The sequence below is a fragment of the Netta rufina genome (assembly GCF_964035555.1).
Source record: "Netta rufina genome assembly, chromosome: 12".
In the NCBI taxonomy this organism is placed as follows: domain Eukaryota; kingdom Metazoa; phylum Chordata; class Aves; order Anseriformes; family Anatidae; genus Netta; species Netta rufina.
In genome coordinates, this window is record NC_140135.1 from 20,526,568 (window position 1) to 20,552,727 (window position 26,160).

Consider the following 26,160-nt stretch of genomic DNA (forward strand, 5'->3'; position numbering starts at 1 on the left):
TATCTGGCATGTCCTTAGCAGAGATCAAGCTTGTGGTCTTGCCTGCTGGTATTAAACGCCACCATCACCACAGCATAGTTTGCTTTTTCTCCATAGGTGCTTGTGCTCTACTTTTACATTTCTTCCTAAAAATCCCACCTCTCCTCTGCCTCCTGTCCGCATGCTTTCTGCTTGTGCTCGAGGTCAAACCAGACCCCAAGATGTAGGGAAGTCTATCCCCTTCTTTACTTCCCTTTCATCTGAAATTATATTCATGCTTATGCTCTAATCCTTCCTTGAAGGAACTCTCAGCTCCGTTTAATCCTTCATTTCAGCTTTCTTTTGCACGGGAAAGAAAGTTGACAAGAACCGCTAATACAGAAGAGAACTGGGATATCAGAGGAGAGGCTGCGTGGCTTTGAAGGACACAGAAATAAGCATGGGATGAGACTGAGTCATGCAAATTGCGCAGCCCTATAAATTATATATACACAGGGAATAATCAAGATTTCTGCTGTATGGTGGAGCTCTTCAGCCGGAGCTGAGGAGGACACAGTCTGCATGCAGTGAGCACAGCTTTGGATGGGATCTTCTGGCTCAGAGCGGGCCCCCAGCATCACGGGGCACGGCCTGAGTCTCACAAACTCATCGGTCCCTATGGAAAATAGCAAGGTTATTTTTGCCTACTGGTATTGAAAGCCATAATTGGAAAACTACAAAGCAGGCTGCTGCCCTGACTTAAAACGTTTAAGTTAGCCACCTGATCTGCTTTTAACATTTATCATCTCTTTCACTGCATTTCCTTTAGAAAAAGGCTCCCCAGCCTTGGCTGTAATAAGCCTCGCCAGCTCTATCACCTGCCCGATGACATTTCCAGTGCAGGATGAGATTTGCCCCACCAGAAATGGTGTCAGAGTGACAACGCTGTGCACTGGGCTGCTGAGGACCCTGGCTTCAAACAGCCTTCAAGACCCATCCCCATCCCAAAGCTGCTTTTCCACATCTGTTCGGAAAAGGAAAGGCCGGCTCACAGAACAGGAGGGAATATAGAAAGAGCAGCAGTGGCAAACTCTGAGGGAAAGTTACAAGCAGAAGAAGGCAGCTCCAAACGATAACAAAAAACCCCAACCCACACACAGCTCCCACCCTCGCAGCCTTCTGCCCACAGCGACAGCAGCTGGGCGCCCGCGGGAGGGGGAGGCTTGAGGCAATGCCAAGCCACTTCTCCCAGCAGCATTGCTGCTTTCGTCGGTGCTAGCAGCAAGCCAGCAAACTTCTTACCTAAGCTAATGAAAATAATTGCCACAGACGAGCTCCTGTTGTGTACAACAGCACCTGCAAGCAGCAGAAGACATCTATGGGTGCTTCAGGGAAACAGCTCTGGCACTCTGCTCCTGCAGCCCTAACATCTGCTGGGTAATTTCCAAGGGCTTCAGAAAAAAAACAGATGGTGATGCAACTCAAGGATATTACATATGACATGTTTTCACTTATAAAGATTAAGAGAGTTTACTTTTTTTCCCCCCTGATTTTACTTTCTGCATGCTACACACTGCTATGATTTACTATAAATACAAAAATATCAAAAACTTCTTTAGGACATGTGCTGATATAAATAGCACACTAAAAAAAAAACCTGCGTTCACTTATTAGTTGTGTGTGTGGATTAACAAGAAATAGTTTAAATTCTTTCAAAACAGTTCAAACTGGTTTTATTGACGGGAACAGATCTTTGTAATTACTTTTATTTTATATAAAACCTATAAAGGGCTGACCATTATAGAAAACCATCAAACAAAGGGCGAGTACCTAGGCAAGCTGCTGAACTTGCTCAAATTCGCAGTTGTCAGGAGCAGAAAAAGCCAGCGAGCGCCACTACCGCCTTCGAGCAACATCCGCATCAAATTCAGAACAAAGACATCCGCTGATGTCTTCAAGGTGCTCACCTTGGGAAGCAGTTGCAGGGAGGTGCGCCGCAAAAACCACCACGTCCTCTGCAGGCGGTGCCAACCCACTTCCCGAATTTGCTGTTTTCACTGCTCGCCAGGATCAGTACGACGTTCCTGTCCTATTTCTGAGCACTGAGTTACTCCAGTCAGCGTATCACACATCTCCTTGCCTAAGCACAGCTCTGCTTTGGGGAATCTGTGGGACTGGATGATATAACCAAACCGTATCCACACTACCATCACCGCTCTGCCTCTGGGATATGAGAAGTTACCCTCCTCCGAGGGCACAGACAGAATTGGACACAAAATCTCGGTGATTCATAACACCACAGAGTCTCCCAGAAACGTCTCATCGCTTCTCACTCGTTTATAAGTAAGTGCAATGCTACCGTTAGTTGAAATCATTAAGCCCACAGCTACTTTCACAACAACCATCGGATTCTGAAGATGGTACCAGGGAATCTACGTGACTGATCTAATATGCACTTTTTCAAAACTCTCTCTCTTTGTGCACTACCAAAAAACCTGCAGCTTTTTCTTTGAAGTGTGAGCTTCTGGCTGTAGCTGGAAGAAGAACATCAGGTTTAATGGCCACTGTTCTCAACAGCTATGGAAGTTTGTGCAAAGTATTTTTCTTTTTTTTTTTTCAGTATTTGCTCTGACAGCAAGCGCCTTCTAGCTGTGAAAGTGCCCATCTCCCCTAGAAGAAGTTCTCTGCCACTTGGAACTTCCCCCTCAAAAAAAAAAAAGGACAAAGCAGTAAAATCCTGACCTACAGCCGGGCATTAACCAGCACTGTCAGCTCCCACAGGTGTTAGGACCAGAAGGAACCACTGTGATGATGAAGTGATAAAGAAGCCTGACCCACTGAGCCTTCCCATCAGCTCCCCTAACCCTATTTGACTAATTTATTTATTTATTTACTTGGAGGGGGGAGACAGAAAGAGAAGCTCAAGCGTTACTTCTGAGAGTAAGATTTCAAGCAATGAAGAATCCATTACATTCTTTGATATGTTGTCTCCATGGGCAAGATCAAAAAGTCCACTTAAAAGTGGACTGAGTAAGTCCACTAAAGCTTGGCCGTTTCATTTACAGAAGGCGTGTAATGATATTTACTTCACTCACATGGGTACGAGATATGCAAGGCTTTTCAAATATTTTTAAGTGCAGCGTTATTAATGCCAGACTATGGTGGAGTTGGGGAAAGAAGGATGTTAGCTCCCAAACACATGCTTAATCTAGAACATGTGGTTTTTGGGGAGGTTTGGAACCAATATGTTTTCAACATTTTCAGGAAATTTGGTCTAGCCAGATGAAAGCTTCTTGGACCCTACTGAAATATCAGTCGGTGATACAAATACTGAAACAAGATGAATTTTTCCCTTCTCCTAAAAAGAAAGTGCTTCTTCACCAATTCCAGAGAACAAGGCAGCAGATCTTGAGGAGCAGCTCCTATTGATATGATTACTCCAGAAAATACGATGAATTATAGATCTAGGAAAACGTCCCAGAAGTAAAACACATCATGTGCTACTCCGAGTGTCTGGTATGCCTTGGCAGAGTGCTTTTTGGGGGGGTGGGATGAGGAAGGGCGGGCTCCTGCTAAGTGTGCAGGAAAGATGCTGTCAGCAGCCACAGGCAGAGCGGCTGAATCCCAGCTAGGGATGGGATGTCGCAGGTACGAGGCCAGCACTGATTTCAATAAATCCAAATACACTGAGCATGCTGCACAACTGAGAGGGGAGCTTATTGTACAAAGTGGAGGGAGAATAAAAGGATGAAACTGTGCCGTTTGATGTATAAGCATGTAAGGCAGAGCCCTGGGCCATGCAGTTATTCTCAACCACCATTGTTGCCTCTCTCTCTGCTTTTGTTCCAATTTTGTTTTGAACTCTTCAAAATTCATGCATGGACACAGTCACCCTTCATTGTCTTTTCCTCGTTACTTCTTTGAGACACTCCACGATGGCCCCCCACAGGACAGCGTCCTTCATCTAACGGCCGCCACTCCACCTTCACCGCCTTTAACTGCGCGCGTTAGAACATTAAGCCCCGAATTTCAGGAATCTTAGCTTAAAAGACAGCAGCACCCTGTCTTGTTCTGCAGTTGTGGGCTGCCAAGTGCCCAAGGCTGGCTCGGCACCAACTCAGAGCTGCCATGGTTTCTGATACCCCACCCTGGCGCTGAACTTAAGTGCCCAATGCTCAAACCAGTTTCCTCAAGCCTGGGAGATCATGGGGATTTTGCAGCTCTTTGTGCTCTTCTGAGGCACTCCCTTGGCTACATGCACTTTTAAGGCTATTCTTCATCTCCTTTAAGGACTTTTCCCATGTCTCCATATGTCTCCAGGGGAAGTATCCCACACGGAGGTCTCCCCCGACACTTCTGGGACTCTGCTGCTTGGCCAGAAGGGTCTGAGAAGAGCTTGTGCACCAACACCAAAGGCTGAAGATCATTTCTCTTGTGGTAAATGAGGTATGAGAAAGGCTTTCTGCTACCTCACTGCTCTTCTCCTCCGAGCAATCTGTCAAAGGACAAGCCTACGTCCATGTGCTATCCAGATGATCAGATTCTGCTCCAGGAGCTCCATGGATCAGCAGCCTGCTCCCTCCCCATCCCTCTGATCCCCTGCACCAGACCCCAACGCAAGCCTATCGGGCTGAAAACAAATGGAGAAGGCACAGCTCATTCCAGCCCTGTCTCTCGAGTCCCTGGAGCGACACTAGATGCCAGAGAGCCACAATCCCTCTGCCTCAGACAGCTTCAGACTATGAGACATCTCATCACGTAACAGGTTTTTTGTTGTTGCTGCCATTGTTTTTTTCTCCTGCCAATACTTCAGAGAGATTTCTGCCTGGTTTGATGATTAAGAAACAGGGCTCTTCACAATGGGGAATAACTCGGTCAAGTTCATAAGGAATGTGAGGACAGTTAATGCAGAAATACAGAGATACTGGCTAATAAAGCCAGGCAGTTGTGGTGTAATTTATATCGGTCTTTAATCATATTAAAGGGAGAAAAATCTTTAGTTACAGCAGTTCAAGATGGTCTATCTGAAGTGGGAGCACAAGGGACAGACCTAGGAGAGCATCAGGCAAAAACCTGTTTCACTTGCCCAGGTAAAGGCACCCTGTTGAGCAGCACCCTGTTGACACTTTCTGCACCAGTTGGATGGGGGAAAAGGATTAGGATGAATGTAATTGTGCTCATGCATTGAGGGGACCTGGTGACCTCCTGGGGTCTGCTCCATCCCATGTTCTCCATGTCCTCAGCTCTGCTGACAACCACTCCTCACCACTAAGCAGCAAAACTCCGGCATCCTTACTCACTGCAGCAGCAGCTTTAATTGCTTTACCTGGTGAAGAACAACCAGCTGATTTATTAGCTGATTTATTTCCTCTATCCCACCCAGCCAGGCTTGGGGCACAGCCTGTGATGCTGCTCCAGGGGGACAGGCACAGGCTGACGCACGACAGCTCCATGGGCAGCACCGGGCTCCGTCCTCCCTCTTCTGGCCATGGTGAACCACTGAAGAGTTTGAGATAGCCCTTGAAACCACGCCACAAGAATAGCTGAAAGCCAAATGTTTCATTACACTGAAGGTTCTCGTGTTCATTATTGTGCTTGAAAAAATGAAAAATTTCAGCAAACTGAAACGAAATCCCTCAATCTTCGATCTGAGGCAAGAGAGGCCCCAGAGATGGCTGGCAAGAGCTGAGGTGGCACTGGGCTCTACCCTTGCATGTGTGTATGTATTACTTAGATGAGGCAAGACCTCAGGACAGCCTCCTGGTAACATGAAGAGTTGCCTTTTTTTTCTTTAAATCCAGTCTCCACTGACTAGGTGCAAGCACATTGCAGCGCAAATGTGTTCATGAACAAAGACAAAATCCTGCTCCCAATTAACTCCAGAGCCACTGTTGCTGGCAAAGTAACATTGCACTGACTTTTCAAAAAAAAAAAAAAAAAAAAAAAAAACAACCCAAAAAGAAAAAAACAATCAAACATAAATCTCCACCCTTCTTAGCTCCGTTCCCACATAATCAGTCCCAGCCAAGTTCCTGGGGTTCACACCAGAACCTGTGGCCATCATATTTCATTTTCCGCACTCTCACTGGCTATGGAAGAAGAATATGATGTGCCTTTTGTTTTCCTTCAGGCACTTAGGTTGGATTCCAAAAGCTGGATCTTTACAGCAGAGCTGACAAACAGCATTACTATTTCTATTTCAAGTATCTAAAGGCTTTTTCTTGTCTTGCTGGCTGGACCCACAAGGCTTATTTTTCTATACAGCGCTGCACCCTATTGCTTACTTTATCAATACCGCATATTTGAATTCAACAATTTAAAGCGTAGTATTACAGCTGTGTTTTTATTTTGTTTGTTTTATTCGGTTGTTGCTTAACACAAAACACTCTGACATTTTAAGTCATATCCCACTAAGATAAACAACTAACATATGTCATGAATTCCAGTAGAAATGATTCCCAAGTGGCGCTGCAGCAAGGTTTTAACCGAGCGTATTAAAGACTCTCCGAAATTGTTTGCTGGAGATTTTAAACGCATGCCTCCCCGCTACAGCCATCCACAAGGAATCAAGGGCAGGTGTGAGGAAATCTACTCAGCTATCTCATCTCTGCACAGGCTGACATGTTTTTCTTCCTGCTGCATGTAATTCTGGCTAATTGGATTGCAAACCTCTGCAGCAGTGAACAGCTGCCTGCAATCTGATGGTTTAATTACGCCGAATAGCATGGGACCTATATCTAAAGACAAACGTGCACTTGGAGCCGATGAATCTGAAAAGCAGCCTTAAAGAAATCCAAGGGACAGAGACTGCTCTCTGGGAAGCCTGTGCCTTTTGCGTGGCCTCGTCCTTGCAGCCGCTGTGACACTGGGAGCTGCTCTTGGCTCTGCCAACCCTCGAGTTTACCCATTCACATCACTGCAAACAGATTAACGTACTTAACCGAATCCTGCTCGTGTTAACGAGATCGGTTATGAGTCCAACAATGTTGCTATACATCATGGCTAACAAAGCCCTAATGAAAACAGGGAATTATCGTGCCTCATTCGCAACTTTTTCCCCAAAGAGCTTCTCGGTGGTGGTGTTCTTTAGCTTTGTGCAACAGCACTTTTCTTTTTTTTTTATGGTTAATGTATCTGGTCTACTCTAACTGAGCGGAGTTTTATTGAGCGCCCAGACAGGCCACAACTGAAGACAACTTCACAATTCCCGTCACCAGAGCAGCAGCTCTGGGTTTGGCCATTCGGTCACGCCCTTGCTGCCACGGACAGAAAATAGGGTTATTCTGCCCAGGATCTGCCCAAGGCAGATACCCTGGAATTGCTGCAGCAGGACGCTGAGCCTGAACCCCAAGCCCTGGCCGTTTGGGAAGGTCTGCATGCCCCGACTCGGCACCAGTCCCCCAGCTTTTGTGTCAGAGCTGATCGGCGACCAGATGCACTCGGAGCATGTGCTGAGCAAACTTGTGTCTGCCTGCAAAGTACTTGTGGATGTGGCCAGCGAGCCGGTTTATGCACAGAAATCAAAGCTCAGCTGCAAATACTTCAGTAAGACAGACAATGGAGCCTCTCTCGTACTGTGGGAAAGAAATCACCACCTACCAGTCTCGTCGAGCATTTATAATGCCTGGTACAGGGCATCCATGGTCCAGATGCGCACAGCTCAGATGCGATCGCATTCCTGCCTTGCTGTGACATCTGTTCTCGTCTCATTAGCCCGCACCATGTTTTGTAACAGGAGAAACTGAGATTCTGAAAAAGTCAGCATCTGACCGGAGGCATTAAGAGAAGGCCCGGTTCCACAAGTGGAATTCAGATGGAATCCCCAGTCACTTCTAATGATGTTGGACCCTGCTCAGCATGGAGTTTTAAAAGAAGTTGAAAAGTTTAGGTCGAGTTTCAGCAAAGCCTGCTGCAGCAGCACACAACATTGGGTCAGGCACTAAGGATCCATCAGGACAAGGCTCAATTAGCACAAGGATCTGAAAACGCAATCTGGGTGGAGTTCTGACCAGGGGATTCCTTCTCGAGCCTTCCAAGCATCCTCAGCATCCCCACACCTTTCCCTGGCGGTCCACTCACCTCATCCAAAGCGGACAGGAGACAAATGGGAAGGTGCCAGAAGGACAAACACACCCCAAGGAAGCTCTGTGAATGGAACTAATCAACCCCATCCCATCGTTAGGAATATTAAGAGTACGGAAGCAGGGCTTCTGCAACAAGCCAGGTCAGAAGTGGAAGGGAAGGCTCCTGGGGTAGCTGCGTACCAGCAGAGTTCAAGAAGAAATCCGGACTCCGTCTGCATCCACACCACATCATGCTTCTGCATGGAAAATGACTCCCTACGGTGTCCCAAGCCGGGCTTCAGCAAAGACTGTGAACAGACACTGCAGCGAATTTGGCTTCAAAGTGATTTCAGGATTAAAGAAATTAATTTGGAGTGGTTTGAGCCAAGGATAAGCTGAAAACATTTCAGCTGCCTAAAAATACACTCTTTTACAAGTTACACCTGGAGCAAGAAGACCCCCTGGAATGTATTTTTCCCCTTTATTGTCACTTGTTTCCAGAAATGACTTGGTATTAATCTGCCACTAGCGTTAAGTAAGAGAGCTGAAAACCGTGACCTGAACTCATTCTGATTTTTCAGACAGTTGTTAAGCTTCTCTGGATCCGTCTCTGTGGAAACAGCGGTTAGAAACAAGCACAGACACAAGACCAGGGTCTAAAATTAGTTTCCTACGTTTTTATCAATGTGTCTTCATGGACGGAAAGTGCCCAAGATAAGGGACCTTAGACAAACAGCCCACCTTATTATAATAAACCTCGGTGTACCACGTAGGTAAGGATCTGTAAATGAGCTGGGGTCTTAGTTTTAGCCACAGTCACAAAAAATACTGGCAGTGATGTCATGGTCCTTGTACACAAAGAATGAAAAATCTATTGCAACATATCTTAATTCCTCCCTTCTGCCATTTTGGGGGAAATCAGAGAGAAATTCTGGGGAGGAAAAATCAGAGAAGAGTGAGTATTTTCTGGTGAGCCTTTCCTTGGGACTGTCTCCTCCGCTCCAGTATCCAGGAAATGTTCTTTATTTATTGAGTGCTCATCACCATGGTTTCTGAGCACAATAAGGCTCTATCGCCCTTAATACATCTGCGTTTCTGAGAATTCCTGGACTTTGGGGAATTGCACGGGGCCGACACAAAGGAACCGATTGTTCTGGGCTCTGGAGTCGGAGGGATGTATCTTCCCTTTCCAAAGCAGAGGAAGCGAGCAGGAAAGGTCGCTATTGTGATCCGTACAAAAAAAAAACCCGGCTGCACCGCCAGCGCGACCCCACAGGAGGGGACGTGGGGACGGGGGCAGCCGCAGGTGCCTGTCCCTATGGGGTGGGGGGCTCGGGGCCAGCTACCTGCAGCCAAAACCCCGCCGGCACCCAGGGGAGCCCCAGCGCGCTGTTCCCCCAGCACCAGGTAAAAGCAGGGCTCTTCTCGAGCTGCTGCCATCCCGGTGAAAGGAACCGAATTTTTGGTTCAGCAGAAACCATTCACAGCGCTAAAAGCAGTGAGTTCTCATCAAGGACTTTCCTCAGCAGTAAGGACTGCCAAAGTAGTAGGAACCAAATTGTTGTCAGCTTAAGGACAGCCATCTGCTCAGCCTCTTTCCAGCTGCCATACTCCAAATCAAAGAATGGATAACAATCATTTATGTTTCTCACCAAGCTCAATATGAAAAAACCTAGGAAGGGAGAAAAAAAAAAAAAAACAAAAAACAAAAAAACCAACCCCAAACCGAGAAGCAAAAACCAAACAAACCAGGAAAGCGGCACTGCAGGGATCTAACTGGGAACAGAGATGAAAGTAGGAGAAAAAGAAACTAGTTTTTTTAAAACAATGTTTTTTAAAGAGTCCTATTGACATCTGCTTTGTAAATGTTCTGTCATTATTTATAACCTCAAGAGCACGGAATTGTCTCTGTAGTTACAACCATGCTACTCCCATATTTTGGCTTTGTTAGCAAAGAGCCAGCAGCATTTTTACTGTTGCTCTGGGAATAGAGATCTAACATTTCATACACAGTTTATTTAAAAGTGGACTAATTTAACATTCTTGATGGTTCCTTTTAGCACAACTGTTGCTAATTACCAGCTCCAGAATGATTTGTTAATCTGGGAGCTACAGCGGTTCCACAGCAGCATAAATACACCGAGACAAAAAGGAAGGAGGGCACAAAGAGGAAAATGAGAGAGAGACATCGGAGAGGGTCAAGTTTTAGTGAACTAGGGCAAATTAAGCGGCAGGTGGAGCCGGTAACGCGGAGCGCCATAAACTGGAGCCGTAAAGAGGCTAACCCCGCGCCTTGAGAAGTCGAAAGGAATTGGAGCAGCTTTAAAAGCTGTGCAAACGTTGGTTTTGGAGGCATGTAGAGGAAGCTGGCTTGAAACACGATCTGCGCTCCTCGGGGCTGGGGCAGGCACCAGCCTCCCGTTAATGCCGCTGGCCCCTGGCGAAGCGACACGGCGCGGCACGGCGCGGCACGGCACGGCTGGCAGCCGGCAAAGGGCGAGCAGGAGCGGGGCGAGCCATGGGGCCAGGCACGAGGAGCCTCCTGCTCCTCCCAGGACACGACCCCGGCTTTGTTCAGGCGGTTCCAGGGCACCGCGCACGGAGGGGCGCAAACAAAAAATTAAGCAAACACGCTCGTAAAACATGACAAGTGAGCAGTCCGCCGAGGAGGAGCCCTCGGAGCACTCAAGCCGTGTTTGTCAGTGGCGGGGCGTGATTGATGGCCTTGCCCTGCTGCACACAGCTTTTTGTGGGCTTTTTCAGAAAGCAGCACAGAGGCGGCACACCGGGCTCACCGCCGGCGGCCCCCAACCTCCCACCCTGGGGAAGGGGATGGGACCCGTCTGAGCCCTCCTCAAAACGCCCTTTTCGCTGCCCAAGCTCCTTTTCCTAAAAGAACCCGAGCTTTTAGGAAAAGACCCAGAGTATCGTTGACATCTACACACCATCCAGCCCATCGCTTTGTTGGGAAAAGCTGGTGAGGACCCCAGCAGGCACCCAGCGAGGCCTCGCAGCCTCCCTGCAGCCACGGCTTCTCACACGTCGCATCGCCCCAGCCTTTCGCTGCATGTGTGAAGGGACTTGAAAGTTGGTAAAATTAATTCCAGACAAATATTAGCGAGGCCTCAAGTGGAAAGCACATCTCCTTCCTTCTGGGAAGTTACAGTGCATCCACTTTTATCTTCGGGAGGCTCTTTGGAGATCAAAGATCTGATCAGCTTTTCCTTTGTAAAACTCATGAAGCAAGCGGCGTTATCAATACCGTAACAATCATTTATTTGTGCGTGTGTGTATTAAGGATTCATTTGCCTTCTCTGAAAAACAGATTCCTGCACGCAAACCTAAAACAAACCCCAGGAGTCACACAGGGAAGAAAGCTCTGTTGTTTGTTTACTGATTTTATGGTTGTTACAAGAACAATCCCTACCCTGACAGCTTACACTTGTTAAATGCCTCCCTCCCTCATAAAACCGAGATGGCCAAACACTGAGCAGCCGCCTGCCAGCACAGCCCATCCTGCTCTTGTCAGCAGGAGAACAACCTGTCACCGGGGCACTTCTGCCCATCCCCATTACCTTTCACGGTCAAAAAACAACTTATAAAAAAAAAATAATAATAATAATTGGTGGAACCGTGCTAGATTGCTGGAATGATTCAGCCCTGGTGCGTTCAGGGAACATGGAGTGGATGTGGGACAGGCACGGAGGCTGCCGAGGTGTCACAAAGGCAGCGCACGCTTTCACTTAGGCACAGCACGGAGGAGAAAAGCCCCCGTTGGTCCACCGGCTTTCAGCAGCTCCTTCTCACAGCACCACGACTCTCTGCACATCTGTCAGTACGAAGCCGGTGCTCAGCCAGCCTAACGGACGAGGCTAATTCCACCAGACATCTGCCGGCAGCACTGAATTTACACGGTTCCCATCGAGTGGAAACTTGCTACTCGCACAAGCGCCTCGCGAAGACGCTGGAATGGATTTCGAGGAGTCGCTGCAAAAGGCTCCGGATCCTCCCCGAGCCATCTGAGCATCAGGCCGACACCGACGCTGAGGATGCTGGACCACACCGAGCTGGAATCACTCAGTGAGTCTGTACCAAATGCATCATACTTGTCAGCGTTTCGGGGAGGAGGAATCCTGGGAGTTTCATGAAGCTATTTCTTGGAGCGGAGCCACCGCAGAGCGTTTGCCACTGCGAAACTGCGAGGGGAGGATGGGGAGCTCACCGAGCCTGGAAGCCGAGGGGGGGAAAACTAACGCGGGCTGAGAAGTTTATAAACGCCGTCAGGACTTGACAAGCTTAGCAGGCACCGAGCCACGCACAGACCACTCCTTAATTACTTCTTGCTCTACTTCACGCGAGGCAGCCTCGCTGCTCGCTGTCAGCCAGTGCCAAGGCAGAGCCGAGCGGCGCACACACGTTTCTGCTGCTGCTCAGCAGACCCCGTCTGACGGGGGCAACGTGGTCTGGCTGCTGGGCCGGCTGTCGGTAAACCGTGGTTGTTCTAAATCTGCCCTAACGCACCTCTTACTCCGATTTCTGTCCTGTTTCACATACCAGCTCCTGATGCTAGGGTAAGGGTAGCAGCAGTAGCAGCATTTCTGCTGAAAGATGTGGTCGAGTGCAGGAATGGGCGACAGCAGGAATGGGCTCCACCTCCCAGAGCCTTCCAGATTGAGGATTAAAGCACTTAAAAAAAAAAAACACAAAGCAACAACAAAAAAATATCTCATCCCATCAAGGAGCAGGTGACGGGATGGTCCTTGCAGAGGAGGCACCCTCAGATACCACCTCCAAACCCAACCAGAAGGTCTGGTTGTATTCATCTAAAACAGCTGAATAGAGCAACAAATACAGGTGTACAAGTACAAATTATTAGCTTGAATGAGCACAGAGCCTCACTATTGGAGAAGAAGAGCTAACGACAAGAGTACTGAGTAGCACTGATTTGTGCAAGCTCACTGGAGCTCCAGTTGTAGAAAAAAGGACTGCTGGAACTAATAATCTTGAAGGCAATCAAAATTATATAGAGACAATTATAAGCCACAGATGACACATTTTTTTTTTCTCCCCCTACATACGGAACTCTGCACATAACCACGATCAGAAAAAAAAGGTCAGCCTCCTGATTACGAGTGCGAAAGTGCCAGGCACAGCAGCAAGGAACAAAGTGACACTCACCATCGGGCCCCTCGCTGCCTTTACTCCTTTTATTCCGCCGGACACGTCTCCCTTCCTCTCCAACGTGCAGCTTTTCCTCAGGGTGAAAGAAGTTCAGCAAGGCCAGCTGGAAGAACAAGGACACGGTTAAGCATCGTGGCAGTGGACGGCCCGAAGGCCAGGCTCTGCCAAGCCCAGCAGCAGCAGGATGGACGCGTGGCAGCCGCGTACGGACGCCTGGCCCATCCCAACTGGGTGGTTGAGCTGCACCAGAAAGGTCATTTCTATCACCCTCTGGTTTGGTAACCCAACGAAAACCACCTTGGTGCCCGCAGCCGGCTGCCACTGACATGCAGATCATGGAAGATGGAGCTGGAGATCAGCACAAGCCCCAAACGCTGATGCAATCCTTGCTAATTATCCTCTGTAAAACTTGCTCAATCCTGGAGCTCTTTCACCAGTATTACTCACTGCCAGTAAGTTTTTCTCTCTCAAGCCCTCTTCTGTAAGCCTCATTAGCTACTGAGATTCAAAGGTCTTCAGGGACCTTTAAATCCAATTCAGTATACCACATAATTAACACTTTAAACCTAGAGCAAGTACATCTTTATAACACGGTTTTTGCCAAGAGGCAAAAATTTTATGTAGCGACCTTCTATTCATGAAAAATAGTCGCTGCATTAAAAACTCTTTGACAGTTATTAAACACACATCCCAACCCCGAAACTTGGGTTTCGGCTCAGAAGCCTCCCCAGCCCTCCCAGCTACGAGGCAGCTCGTTGCCCGGGGCACTTCCCCAGGTATTTCCACTCCATAAAATCAGAGATTTCACACCAGATGAAGGCAGGAGGAGCCAAATGCTCCCGTTCTGCCTGGTGCTGCACCCGCCAGGAACCTGGGCAGCTTCACCAGGATGGGGTTTTCTTTTTTTTTTTTTTGTGCTGAATAAACTTGATGGCGGGTATTTGATTCACAAACACCTACCCGCACCAAATGCATGCACGCCCACCTCAGGGAAGAATGAACAGGCTTCAAAAAGCAGCTCCAAAGGTTATCAACCCTGACACTGCCCCGAGAACAAAACCACGGCATCAAAAGCATCCTTTAAATAGCAGAGGAGAATAAACTCCTTTCATGGACTACCAGTTAAAAGAGTGGCTTGTGAAGCTGCAGGTCATAAAAGTCCCCGCTACGATCATTAAAGGCCTCTCTGCTCCCGATGTGCACCCAGCCCTGTTCCTCCCCTTTGCTCGCACACCGCCTGCGAGCTGCTGAGGGCTGCAGGAGGGGCCGGATCCTGCCCCGGCAGGAGGTGGGCTCAGCAAAGCCACCTGCTCGGGCTGTGCCTTGCACCACTCGTTTCTTAGCTGGGTCTGAAAAAGCCGAAGAGGGAAAAGCAGCGCTGTCGGCAGGTGGAAATCTGCAAGCGTTAGCTTTTCTGAAGGAAAACTGTAAAACCCATTTAAAATTGTCATTGCCCTCCTCCTTTCTCCTTGTTTGTGGACGTGTCACCTCCAGGCAGCAGCACACAAAAGGGGTCTGGAGGACAAAGGGGAGAACTGGCTGAACTTACTGGGTCAGCACGTTGGCACCGACAGAGCCACGGATGCAGCCAATGCTGGTGTTACAGCTCCTAAACCCTGACTCAAAACCTCCTGCACTTTAAATTCCTGCCTTCGCAGCACGTGTTTCTATTTATTTCCACAGCTGGCAGGTTTGGGGACGGGCAGGATCTGGCCCCCAGCCGCCAGCAGAGGCACAGAGAGGCTGCTCGGGCAGCCGGGCTGACACCCAGGGGGCTGCAAACTCTTTGCATGGGTGCTGCAGCCAGTGAAAAGCTCCCAAAAGAGAGGCTTGATAGCAGAGCAGAGAAAACGGAGAGCAAAGCAAAGCCCATCCAGCCACAGAGCCCAGGGCACAACACACCAGCCCAGCGAAAGAGCTGGCATCTGCCTCCTGTGCGAGGGACGGGCAGAAATCCTGCTGCGCCTCCCCAGCCCAGCGGCTCCAAGCGAGCCCAAGTGCTGCAAAACGAACTGAAGCAACAAATTACTTTGTAGGTCAGGTCAAAAGGCCAACGAATTCATCAGCGCCGCTTTTGAATGCCATGGTTCCCTGGCTATCTGGTTTGGGCTCTGCAGAGCACGATGAAATAAAAGCCCTGCCACGGTAAGAGCAGCACGCGGGGACCTGCGCCCAGGAACCCTGCAAGCGAGTGGCACAGCTGCTGGCAGAGCTAAGGCTACAAATGACAGCCCTCATCCCAAGGAGGTTTTGTAATGGCACAGCACTAATCGTTTCAAAACAAACATGTTTCATTTCCCTGCTATTGTGAACACAACCTCAGTACGACATCCAGAGTTTTGAAATGCTGCAGCATCAAATGGAGCTCGCCCGACGCCCGGCTGCGCCTGCAGAGATCACCTCACGGCTGGGGAGCACAAAGGGCTCCAACCAACCTTTGCTGAAGCCTGCTGGCTCTTTAAACCTGTGTTAATTCAACACCCAGCAGGGGACACGGAGGGCTGCAGACATTTCGGGGCTCCCTCGATCTCCATAGCTCTGTTTTGTCACAAAGATTATTGATAAATGCAGCAGGGCCATTTTTATATATATATATATATATTTTATTTTTTTTTCCTGACAGGTATAAGCAGGCTTCTCATATGCCACACTCTCATGCTTTAAAGAAACAAAGCTTTCAACATGCTTGGAACAATCTAGATAAGAGTTTCACCTGAAAAAAAAAAATTATAAGGACTCAGAATGGCTGAAATACCTTGGTTTTTCATTTTGACTGAGGGTTTTGTTTCCCAGTGAAGCAAAATTTCTTGACCAGAAAGCTTTTCATAACCTGGGCAAAGCCATTTAATTTTAATCTCAGAAGGAGAAACACAAGAGACTGCCACAATATGTTTATTTCCCAGTGCAGTTCATCAAAATACCCTTCCACCACCAAATTCTAATATCATGGCTCAAGCATGCTCTGATAAGCATTACTTTCAATGTGAAATCTTAGATTAAAAAAATATAATAAAAAAATCAAAAGATAGCCTCATAAATTCAAATATTCAGTGAATACAACGCAAACCCAAATGGTGCCTACGGAGCAGTGGGAACCAGCTGTGACACCTAGTCTTGGCTACAAGTAGATCTAACCATTAAACTCTGTCTTTCTAATCAGGCCAAGTCAAAAAGATAAATGACAGTGAGGGAAACGAATAAACCACTTACTCAGAAAAATAATAGAGCTAGCTTAAGACAGGGGCTGTGACCACACCAGCTCTGAGCACACAGTGTCTGAGAACAATCCCAGTGAAAGCAGACTTTCTTGGAGGAGCAACCACGCGTCCTCCATGCTCAGGCTGCCGGTACCGAGACGAACGGAGGAGTTTGTCCTGGGGACTCCCTCTGCAATGTCAGTAATGCAAATTATGGCATCAAATCTCCCCACCTCGCTGCTCTCAGGCTGCAGCTGGGGATGCTCCGCAGCCCACGGCCCTCAGGGGTGGGAATTTGGTTTGGTCCCCACGCAGCTGCACCGCGCCGGGGAGCCAGCGATGCTCTTTCGATTCACCACCCCGGAGGTCTGATGACCAGAGCAGCTCACGGCTCTTGGCCTCTGCAGCTTTCGCTCTGGAGGCGAGGTTGCATGTTGTCACGAATTAACCTCGTCTACTCTCCTGTTGTTGTGTGTGTCCACAGCACGAGAGGCTTCGCGCAGCACAGCCCGCAGATGTTTGCCACCCATCTCGCGAAATACAGCACAGCCAGGCGGATGGGACGGATGCAGGAGGAGAAATTACCTCCAGCAAGATGGTCCCTAGGACAGCGCTACAACACAGATGTTGCTGAAAATAACCCTTCACGTGTCTGCCCAACGTGACGAGCAACCAGGACGTGTCTGTGGGCTCCCCTCCTGGGGGAGTGGGGTGGAGAAATGCTGTTTTATCCCATGCAGTTATGCCATGGGCACCTCGAAGTCTGGAACAATCACCACTTCCCTCCCCACGTCAATCTGAAGTCCTCAAATTACCCTCATTTGAGAAACACCATGTAAACCCATTAGGACTTGCTACGTTTAATCAAGAAGATCGCTTGTAGGATGCTAAAAGGTCAAAAAGCGAAGCGAGGAAAAACCCTGGGGGAAAACATACCTCAAAATAACCTGCGAAACAATAGCGAAAGCATGCCTTACCAGAATGAATCAGAGATACCTTGGTTTCTGTCAGCAAAATAAAGAACAACAAAGACATGCACACAAAAGCACTGGCTTGCTCTGCAGCGACATGCAGAACCCTCTCTGGAAATGCTGAACAAGAATGCTCTGGAATGTCAAGAGAACACAATAGGAATTGCCAGGGCACTGCAGCCTGCAGTCACCGAGAAGTGAGCCTGCTTTGTAAGGAAGGACGTGCCTCACTCTGCACAAGTAGGAATGAAGATGCTTTATTTTATACATATATATACAAATATATCGTGTATATAGATGTAAAGGAGCCATGAAATAGGAAGCTGGATATGAAACTCAGATGTACCATGGAGTTATGGCTGAATATACAAATTACAGGCAATAATAATAATAATAAAGCAATGCTGGGATGCTAAATTAATTGATAAGATTTGCATACTCAATTGCACCTCTCTGCAAACACCTTGACATACACAGCCCTCTGAAACACCTGGCAGGGGAACGAGGACCCACTGGACACCAAGGGAACGTGTTTCAAATGGTCTAACAGCTTGGAAATGAGGAGATTTAACTTTGGTGGTGGTGTGGCACGGCTGCAAAGCAGCTGAAAGGTGAGGTTATGGGTCAAGAGGAGCACTTTAAAGGAAACAAAAAAAAAGCATTACAGAACTGAGCTGCTCTGCGTTGGCTCTGCAGAGAGAAGCACATTCTTGAGAAGTGTTTCCGAGTATATTCATTACTTTGAAAAACACCAACAAAAGACTCATCTGCATGCTGCATTACCAAGTTTGCTTCCAATTAATAACGGGAGAGCGAGAGCAGCCAGCTTTAGATCTAATCAAAAACCTCATGCTCTCCTACAGCACATTAGCTTAAAGCACTACTGAGAAAGAATGAATTTGTCTTCTTACATGATTGTTTAATGGTGCTGTTAAAATCAAATTCCCTCATTCATTTGTAATTTTGGATATCGTTCGTGTGAGGAGATGAATAAGCAAACTAAGCTCTTCAGAGACATTCCTTGCAAGCAATGCTGTTGTTTTTCTGGCGCTCTGAAGTTCAGCAGTCGGAGGTTGTGGTTCGAATAACAGCTACTTGAATATTAGCCCCATTGTCCTACATCAGAAATTTGCCTGTGGTAACACGTGGTGTAAAATACTAAGTAGATTATTTATGTTCAAACAGGCTAGAAAGAAGTTTTGGGGGTAGCTTTGTTTTGCCGAAAAAGCCATTCAACATATTTCCAGCCTCGCTTTTGTCATCGTTCCTTTTTCTTAGAAAAATGCAAGAAGTGAAAGAGTAAACAACCCACATTTCAACATGACAAAACACGACAGAAATTTATACATCTCGCTGGTGAGACAAGCCACAGCTCTGGGTGCAAAGCTGCTGTAACGCGATCTATAGCCTGAGCCAGAGCGTGGGGAGAGCAGCGAGCGACGGCGCCCAAAGCCACAGCCCTGGTCGCCCATCTGCCTCCTCCACACCTCGTGCTTTCAGCCCAGCTCAGCTACTCGGCTCCTTCCTTTCCAGGGGATCTGAGCCGGGCTACACGCTGTCCTCCTAAATCCCTCCGCTGGCTTTTCTTCTGCGCGAAGGCTCAAGTATCATCCCCTCCTTCCAGCTCGCCCATAACTCTTCTCGCCCCGATTGCTTCATCTCTCTCATCGCTCCCCGTCAGCCTTCCTCCCTTTCGCTCCCAATGCCAGCCGGGTCGCGCTTCTTGCCAGCTATTCACACTGCAGCCCGAGGTCCCGGAGGCACAAAACATCAGCTTTGAATTGACAGAAAAAAAAAAAAAAAAAAAAAAGGCAAAGAGAAACACAATTCCCCCTCATTCTAATCTGCACGTAAGCATCCTCGCTGAGGTTTTTAGACTCGACAGTGAACTTTAAAAGTTTTTGCCTCCCAAAGCTACGAGGCAAAGGAATTCTATAATCTCCATTTCCTACCCAGGGGATAAATGCTCGAGGAATGCTACTGAGCTCACCCGAAGCGACACGGGCTGTTTGTGCTGACACGGGGACTGAGCACTGCCCCTGGGCTGGATACGGGCACGGCCATCCCCGTGTCACCATCACACCTCAGGAGCTGGTTTGAGGCGCTTCCTCTCGATCTGCTGAGCATTTCTGTCCTTAGGTTGGTTGAAAAGCCGTTCAGAGGAGGGCTGCGCAATCACGGTTTTTAAATACGAGCCCAGTGAGTCATGCTCTTGGGTCTTCGAGGCACTGTGGTAATATAAAGTTATTAGACAACAATAAAAGAGGAGGGAGCATATTTTCCTAAGTTTTTATTGGTATTTTAACTTCATTACTCAGGAAAGCCACTGTATTTTTCAGCGCAGAACATGAAGTCTGATTGCCAGTTATCAGTTCGAGCCTTGTTACGAACTGCCAGGCGCAGGGAATTAATGCTCATTAGCGGCTCTAACGCAACTCGTAAACTTCCCTGCACAACCAAACCCTCAAAGAAAGGTGGCTCTGCCAGAACCGGTATCCTTCCAGAACAAAAGGCAACTGGCACCTAGATTAAATATTTTAATTTTTCAGTTGCCCATCAGTAGATGGCTAGATGAAAGGAATCCAAACGCCAGCCCACTCCCCACACACAGCCCCATCACCTAAACCAAAGCTTTTCTCCCCTCCCAAGGGGCCAGAGCGAGCCGGTCACCTTCTCACCATCCCCTACAAACAGCAAATTCCAGAACTGCCGTACCCTGATCAAACCTCTGCAACAACTGCCCAGGTTGTGACATAAAACCTTACTTCACCACACCAAATGCCTCACCAAATACCCCAAACACTGTCTCACGGTGGTTTCTCCGGCTATTTCAAGTCCAGAGGCTTTGGCCAGCTGATCAAGGCAGCTTCTGCGCATCCCATAAACCCGCTTTAGTTTAACGTGTAACGCACCGAGTATTTATGTTTCTACCACTAACTCGTTGCTACTTTTCAAACACAGCTAACTGCTCTTTGTTAATACCCCACTCATGTTACAGAAGGGAGAACAAATGAATATTTTCGCTGTGACTCAGAGCAGCTTAATCAGCTCGTTCTGTCACAAACACCGGCCCACGGCCCCGCGCAGGCAGACAAAACCCTCGATAAACGGAGCAGGGGAGACGCAGCAGGGGTAGGTGCTCCCCGGCTGCCCAGAGGAAACCCCCAGACCAGCATCAGCTCCGCTCCTTCCATGGATGTGTGTGTTAATTACAGGCCACAAAATGAGGTTTTACAGCAGCTTGGCTTTAAACGCTTCAGGTTGAGCACCAGCAACATCAGCCTGCTGCGGAGAAAGGCCAAAAGCACGCTTGGTCCTTGTGCTGGCCCGGGGAAGAAGTCCAAGTCTTGTCCTGTGAAGGCTCCTTCTCAGCCTGGGGGTGTACAATATTTACTGCCCGAGCCATGACTGCTCTTCCATATTATCAGCTGCTGGTACATGACTTTAGCCTAGAGGGAGAGCTTTCCCCACGCAGAAACCTCGGCCACAGCATTACGAGCACGAGCTCCCCGACAATGCTGAGGGAACAAAACCCGAGGCCCCAGCCAGAGCTGCCAACTACACGGGAGACAGAAGCAGCTCTGTGCTGGCATCGGTGCCGGGAGCAACTCCTCGTGTGACCATCCCTGGTCCCATTTCTGCAGCCACGTCTGGGCTGTGACCCAACCAAGGCGAGGTGCCGATGGCCACATCCACCTGGGGACCCGGCGCGCTGCCCACGGACAGGTGGCTTCACCCTTGCACTTTGCTGTGCATGTCCCAACCAGAAGTCAGCCACGGGGAACCGACTTCGAGGAACAACCACCTCCCTAGATGCCCGTCTCAAGACACTCTCAGCCGAGTTATTTTGCCTGCTGCCTGCTGCGAGGGCGCTTGGTGCAGGCGTGCCACGCCGCTGGTGCGTGCGCTGCGTGCAGCACCGAGCGCAGGCTGAGCTCCGCAGCGTGCTGCACCTGTTGGCACTGGAAGGGAAAGGCAGAAACACAAGCCAGATGTTAGGTAGAACAAGGTCAAAGCTGAGTTTAACACCATATACGCAGACACCTGTGCTGAATTTTTCAATGGTAGCGGGAGTAAGAGGTTCCTGCTGCGGACTTCCCTCTGCGGGCAGGCAGACCTGCAGTAACCCAACACTTCCCTGGGAACACACTGGTTAAAACGCTGAAAAGTATCAATGTCAGTGCAAGGTAAGGACCTTAAATCAGTTCCTTTCGTTTCCCAAGGAAATCAAATTTAGCTGTGAACCAGCGCCAGACAGAGATCTGCTGTCTATTAGCATGAATTCTCAGTTTTTCACATTTTAATTAGCCTTCATAGTCTTTTTTCAGCCCCATTTTCAGCCAGCTGGGCTACGTCCCCCTCCATATGGAGGTCACAGTTCCTTCTCCTGCATACCAATAGCAATTCTTTTCTTATTTTAGCGTTTATATTATCAAAGCACTTGCACACTTCAAAAAGCACAGCGCACGGTTGCTTTGGAGGGCCACGAAGGGAGACACCACAAGCTTCAGCGCCTTGATACTAGCCATATTTTCTCCTCCCTTGCCTGCTCTGTTTTTCTCCATCTGTGCTTTGCTCATGCTTCCTCGCCACCTGGATCTTCTCCAGTCCAGCCAGGACAGCGTGAGCTCCATCACGCAGCCCTCCTTGAAGCCCAAACAGCTCTTCAGGAACTCCTGCAGCCAGGCAGGGCTCCAGCCAAGAGCTCCGGGGCTCTGCTGCTCCGCTTGAAGCTCCTCCCTTGCCCTGCAAAATGAAGAACTGGGGGCTCTCCAGCCTCTAAAGGCTTGCTCAGGCCACCATCAGGTCTTCTCCTGAGAAGGAGGCATCTTTTTCCTGCGTTCAAAAAGAGTTTTAAGAACGCCTGGCACGGTCTGTTAGCCACGAGGGAAACAACAATTGCGCGTGGCTTCCACAGGCAGCACACGGCATGAAACACAGCGTGCTGGAGAAGGTGCTGCTCTCCTGCTCTGCTGATTCTCCCCCAGCCAGCACTGTTAACTCGCACCACTTTCAGATGTTTCTGCTGAGATGGGAGCGCTGGAGCCCCTGCTGCTGAGGCTGCTGAGCAGAGCAGCTTCCTGAAGGCTCTCCATGGAGCACACAGCTGCAGTACCTGAATTTATTCCATTTCCCAGTTCTCCGGTATTTTTCCCTTTATCTTTCAAAGTCCTGCAGAAACCCATTGCCTTCGATGGGACTAGTTACAGTGAAAAATGGGTTAGGATTTACTCGTTAAAACCATCCCTGAAGTAGGAAGTTAGGAGAGGACATTTGTTAGGCACCAGAACTGATGCTTGCTCTGCAAACTTTATTCTGCCCTTGCCACAAGAGATCCACTCCCACCCCCTCTTCTTTTCTCCCTTTTTCTTGAATGTTCAGAAAGCTTCAACATTTTGAAATCTTCTTGCTATAGTCTGTTCAGATACAGTTAAAAAACATTTTTCCTTGCTCCTTAACAAAACAAAAACTTCTTGTTACAGTGCTTTTGTACTTCCAGCAAAAGGGTTTTCAAATCCTGTTTTCTAAATCTGGATGTTAAAATAGGCCTTCAGCTATGATTAATTTTTATGACACTTCACTGGAAGGAAAAAAACAGAAGGGAAGGAAACAGGAGGAGGGCTTCAAGTAGTCCAAATGAAATAGTGTTGCCTTCAGAAGAAAAACAAGTCTACTGTAAATGTAACATCCATGAAATAACGCATCCAGAAGAAGGAGACGGAGCCAACTGCAGCTGGGAGCTGCTCTCGGTCTCGGTCAGGTTATTGCCCACGCACCTCGAGTAGCTGCTGCATCCCAGCCCTCGGTGAGCAGCTGCAGAGCCCCGAGGGAGCGCAGCCAGGGCAGCCTGCGTGTTATGTACTCCTAGGCCATCGCCTTCAGTTGCTTTTGTAAGGCACCTACTGCTGCCTAATTAATCGGATCCACTACAATTAGGGTCAGGAGAGCGGTACGACCACACACAAACATGATTAAATGGTCCCAAAGCGCTCGCTGCTGCCCCGTTCCTAGCAGGGCACCCACCAGCACTGCGTAAAACTGCCTCTTTGGAAGCAAAATGTCAAGTGTTTTTGGCAACTCCTGCTGCAGGGTGCATCTGTAAGGTCTGTGCATTACACAGCAGATGGGAAAGCGTCTCCCACCAGGCAGATACGGGGAGGAAGGCTGGCTGGAAGGAGGAGAAGCCACCCAGCACGCACTCAGCTGGTGCATGGGATCAGGGAAAGGGGAAGGTCCCCTGAGCCCCCGCTCTTGAAAGCAGAGAGCACCGAGGTACTCGCACGGCACAGCACACGGCACCTGGGAAACCACTTATCTCATCCCCAGATTAACGCAGTTCTTGCCAAAAATTCAAATGGAGTTGCTGTTTGTTTGGTTTCCCTGGCTGCCTTCGCCTGGCTGGAAGGCGCAGACACCCCGGAGCACAAAAACCGCAGCACGAGGGTGGAAAACCCGGCAGCTCCCTGCACACGGCTTCTCCACAAGCAAAGCCTGTGCCGTCGGGACCTCTGCTGCCAGCAGTGCCACCGCACTGCCCCTCCAGCTCTGTCGGATTTTGGGCAGCCGAGGGCACCCCGGGCGGTCAGAGCCACCAGCCCTCACCCTGCAGGGCGAGCAGGCTTGGGAAACACGATGTGATTTTGTACAACACCATGGAAACGGTGGAAAAAGAGCTGGGAATAATTCAGGAATTTTAACTCATTCACACCTAAATTTTCCACACAACCCCATCGCCCCCGGTTGGTCCCAGCAGCAGCAACGTGCAGATCCCCAGCCGTGTTCTGGGCCGTGCCTCGGGGCTGCCAAAGAGCCCAGCTCCACTCGCTGCTCTGAGCACCAAACAGACCCACAATCAGAACAACACTCCCCCTGCACCCTCCACACGAAAGCAAAATCACCGCTGCCATCAGAAGAAAAACGCCTCCAACTGCCCAGCAGCCTGGTGAGCAGTCACTCGAGCACAGTGCTAGCAAGTGCATTTTGAGGCTAACAGAGGGAATTAGACTATATTTTTAGCTAATAAAGCTCATTTATCAGGCTCAGCCCCTGGCTGTGGGCAGGAGAGGCAGCAAAGCGATAGGAAAAGGGTGAGGTGCTAGCTTGCTCTCCCCTTTACGCAAGCCAAGCCCTTCTGCTTTAAACTTTGATGTGATGAACCAGCGAGCACGGCTTTTAACGAGGCGAGAGCAGCGACAGAAGGATGCTGTGCACGACAGCCCTCGGCGCAGCTTTCCATGACACCGGGGTCCGCGGGATGTCAGGCCAGCCAGATGTTTCCAGCTCGCGAGCCAGCCCAGCTGCTGCACAGCTGCCTGCGCCGCCGAGCCGGGGGCTCGCTGCTCCCAGGTTTGCACTTTGTGATGCGGGAGCAGCACGCCTTTGTGCAGGCCAGAGAGACTTGTCAAAGCCAGTTAAAATGTTGAGGTGTCATGCTAAGCTTGCGCAGGCCGCCGCCGCGGAAGGTGCTTCCTCCATCATCTGGACGCAGCAAAGCCAGGCACGAAAAGATCAAGCGCCTCGCTGAAGGTTAAAAAGAAAGAAGTCAGGAAAGAAAAATTTAGTAAACACTGTCCATGCCAAATTCCTAAAATAAAGGCTAAATCGGCTCATACGATCTGCAGGCTGGCTCTTCAGTCTTCTCCGATATCACCAACCCCCAGCTCATTCCCAATCTTTTACAGTTTGGTGCTCAGCTGTCAGCGTGCCCCCCGTGCAGCCAGGTATCCCTCACCTCCTCCGAATCGGGCCCCACTCATTATCTCCCAGGGAAATCTCATCTCCCTGCTCTGTCTTTGTATTTCATCTTTCACTTTATTGTTATCCTTTTTTTCCTTTTTTACCCAGCAAACTGCTGGCTGGCAGACGTGGAAGAGGCGAGCCCTCCTTTGCTGACCCACGTCCTGCTGGCTGTGAGGCTTCAGATGTGTACATAAACACACACACACACGCATTTGTACCTCAAATACATACATACACACGCACCTTGGTGCGGCACGCATGCTAGAGGTCTCATCCAGGCACTCTGCATGCTTTCGGTTAATGGGAAACACTGCTGTAGCAAAGAAAATTAGGAAAAAAAACCTCACTCCTGCAGCCAGGGAGCATTTTCCTGCTCTGCTGGGTGAGACGAACAGCTCCATGGCTTCGGGCTGAGTATAAGAAAAAGGACTGTTTACAGACAGAGTTTTGCAATTACTCTGAATGTCATCCCAGGTCACATTTGGCCGTGGTGGGGCCACGAAGCCGAGCGAGGCTGAGCTCTGTGCAGCCCTACCTGCGTCCCGGGCGGCCAAAAGCACCCACCAGCACGCGAGCGTGGGCAAGGACAGGCAGCAACATGTGCTGCAGGGGGACCCGTAAACCTTCCGGAGGCTTGAAACTGAAGGAGGATGGAAACTGTTTGATTTTTGCCAGGAAAAAGTATCAAATATATCCTCACTGGGTTTTTTTCAGGCAGTTTTGCTTGGGTTTGTTTGTTTTTGAAGCTGAAAATGGCTTTCTAAATCATCCTAGACAGACAAACAAAGAGGGACATCACACTGATTAGATACCCAAACAAAAACCGCTCCACTGGCCAGGTTTTACGACAAATTTAGCCTCCCGAAGCCTTTATTTCTCCATGGCACTCAGCAAACCCAGTAAGAATAAGTCTTTGGTGCAAGCAACCGCCTGACCTGCCACAGGTGGAGGGCAGAACCTGGCGGAGATCCCAGCCCCGAGCAGCAGCCGCCGAGCATCTCCGGAAAGTTGGCAAACCAGCAGCGCTCACACAATCTGAAGCTATTGGCA

General features: G+C 49.1%; 1 protein-coding gene across 1 annotated transcript in view; it reads right to left on the reverse strand.

The window, feature by feature from the left end:
* EDA (ectodysplasin A) overlaps nt 1-26,160 on the reverse strand; it is a gene marked incomplete at its 5' end in the record, with an annotated part of 70,688 nt that overhangs the window by 13,979 nt on the left and 30,549 nt on the right. The window contains one exon of the mRNA XM_084294289.1: nt 13,200-13,305. Within this exon, the coding sequence (XP_084150415.1) occupies nt 13,200-13,305 (106 nt within the window). The remainder of the gene's footprint in view (nt 1-13,199; nt 13,306-26,160) is intronic.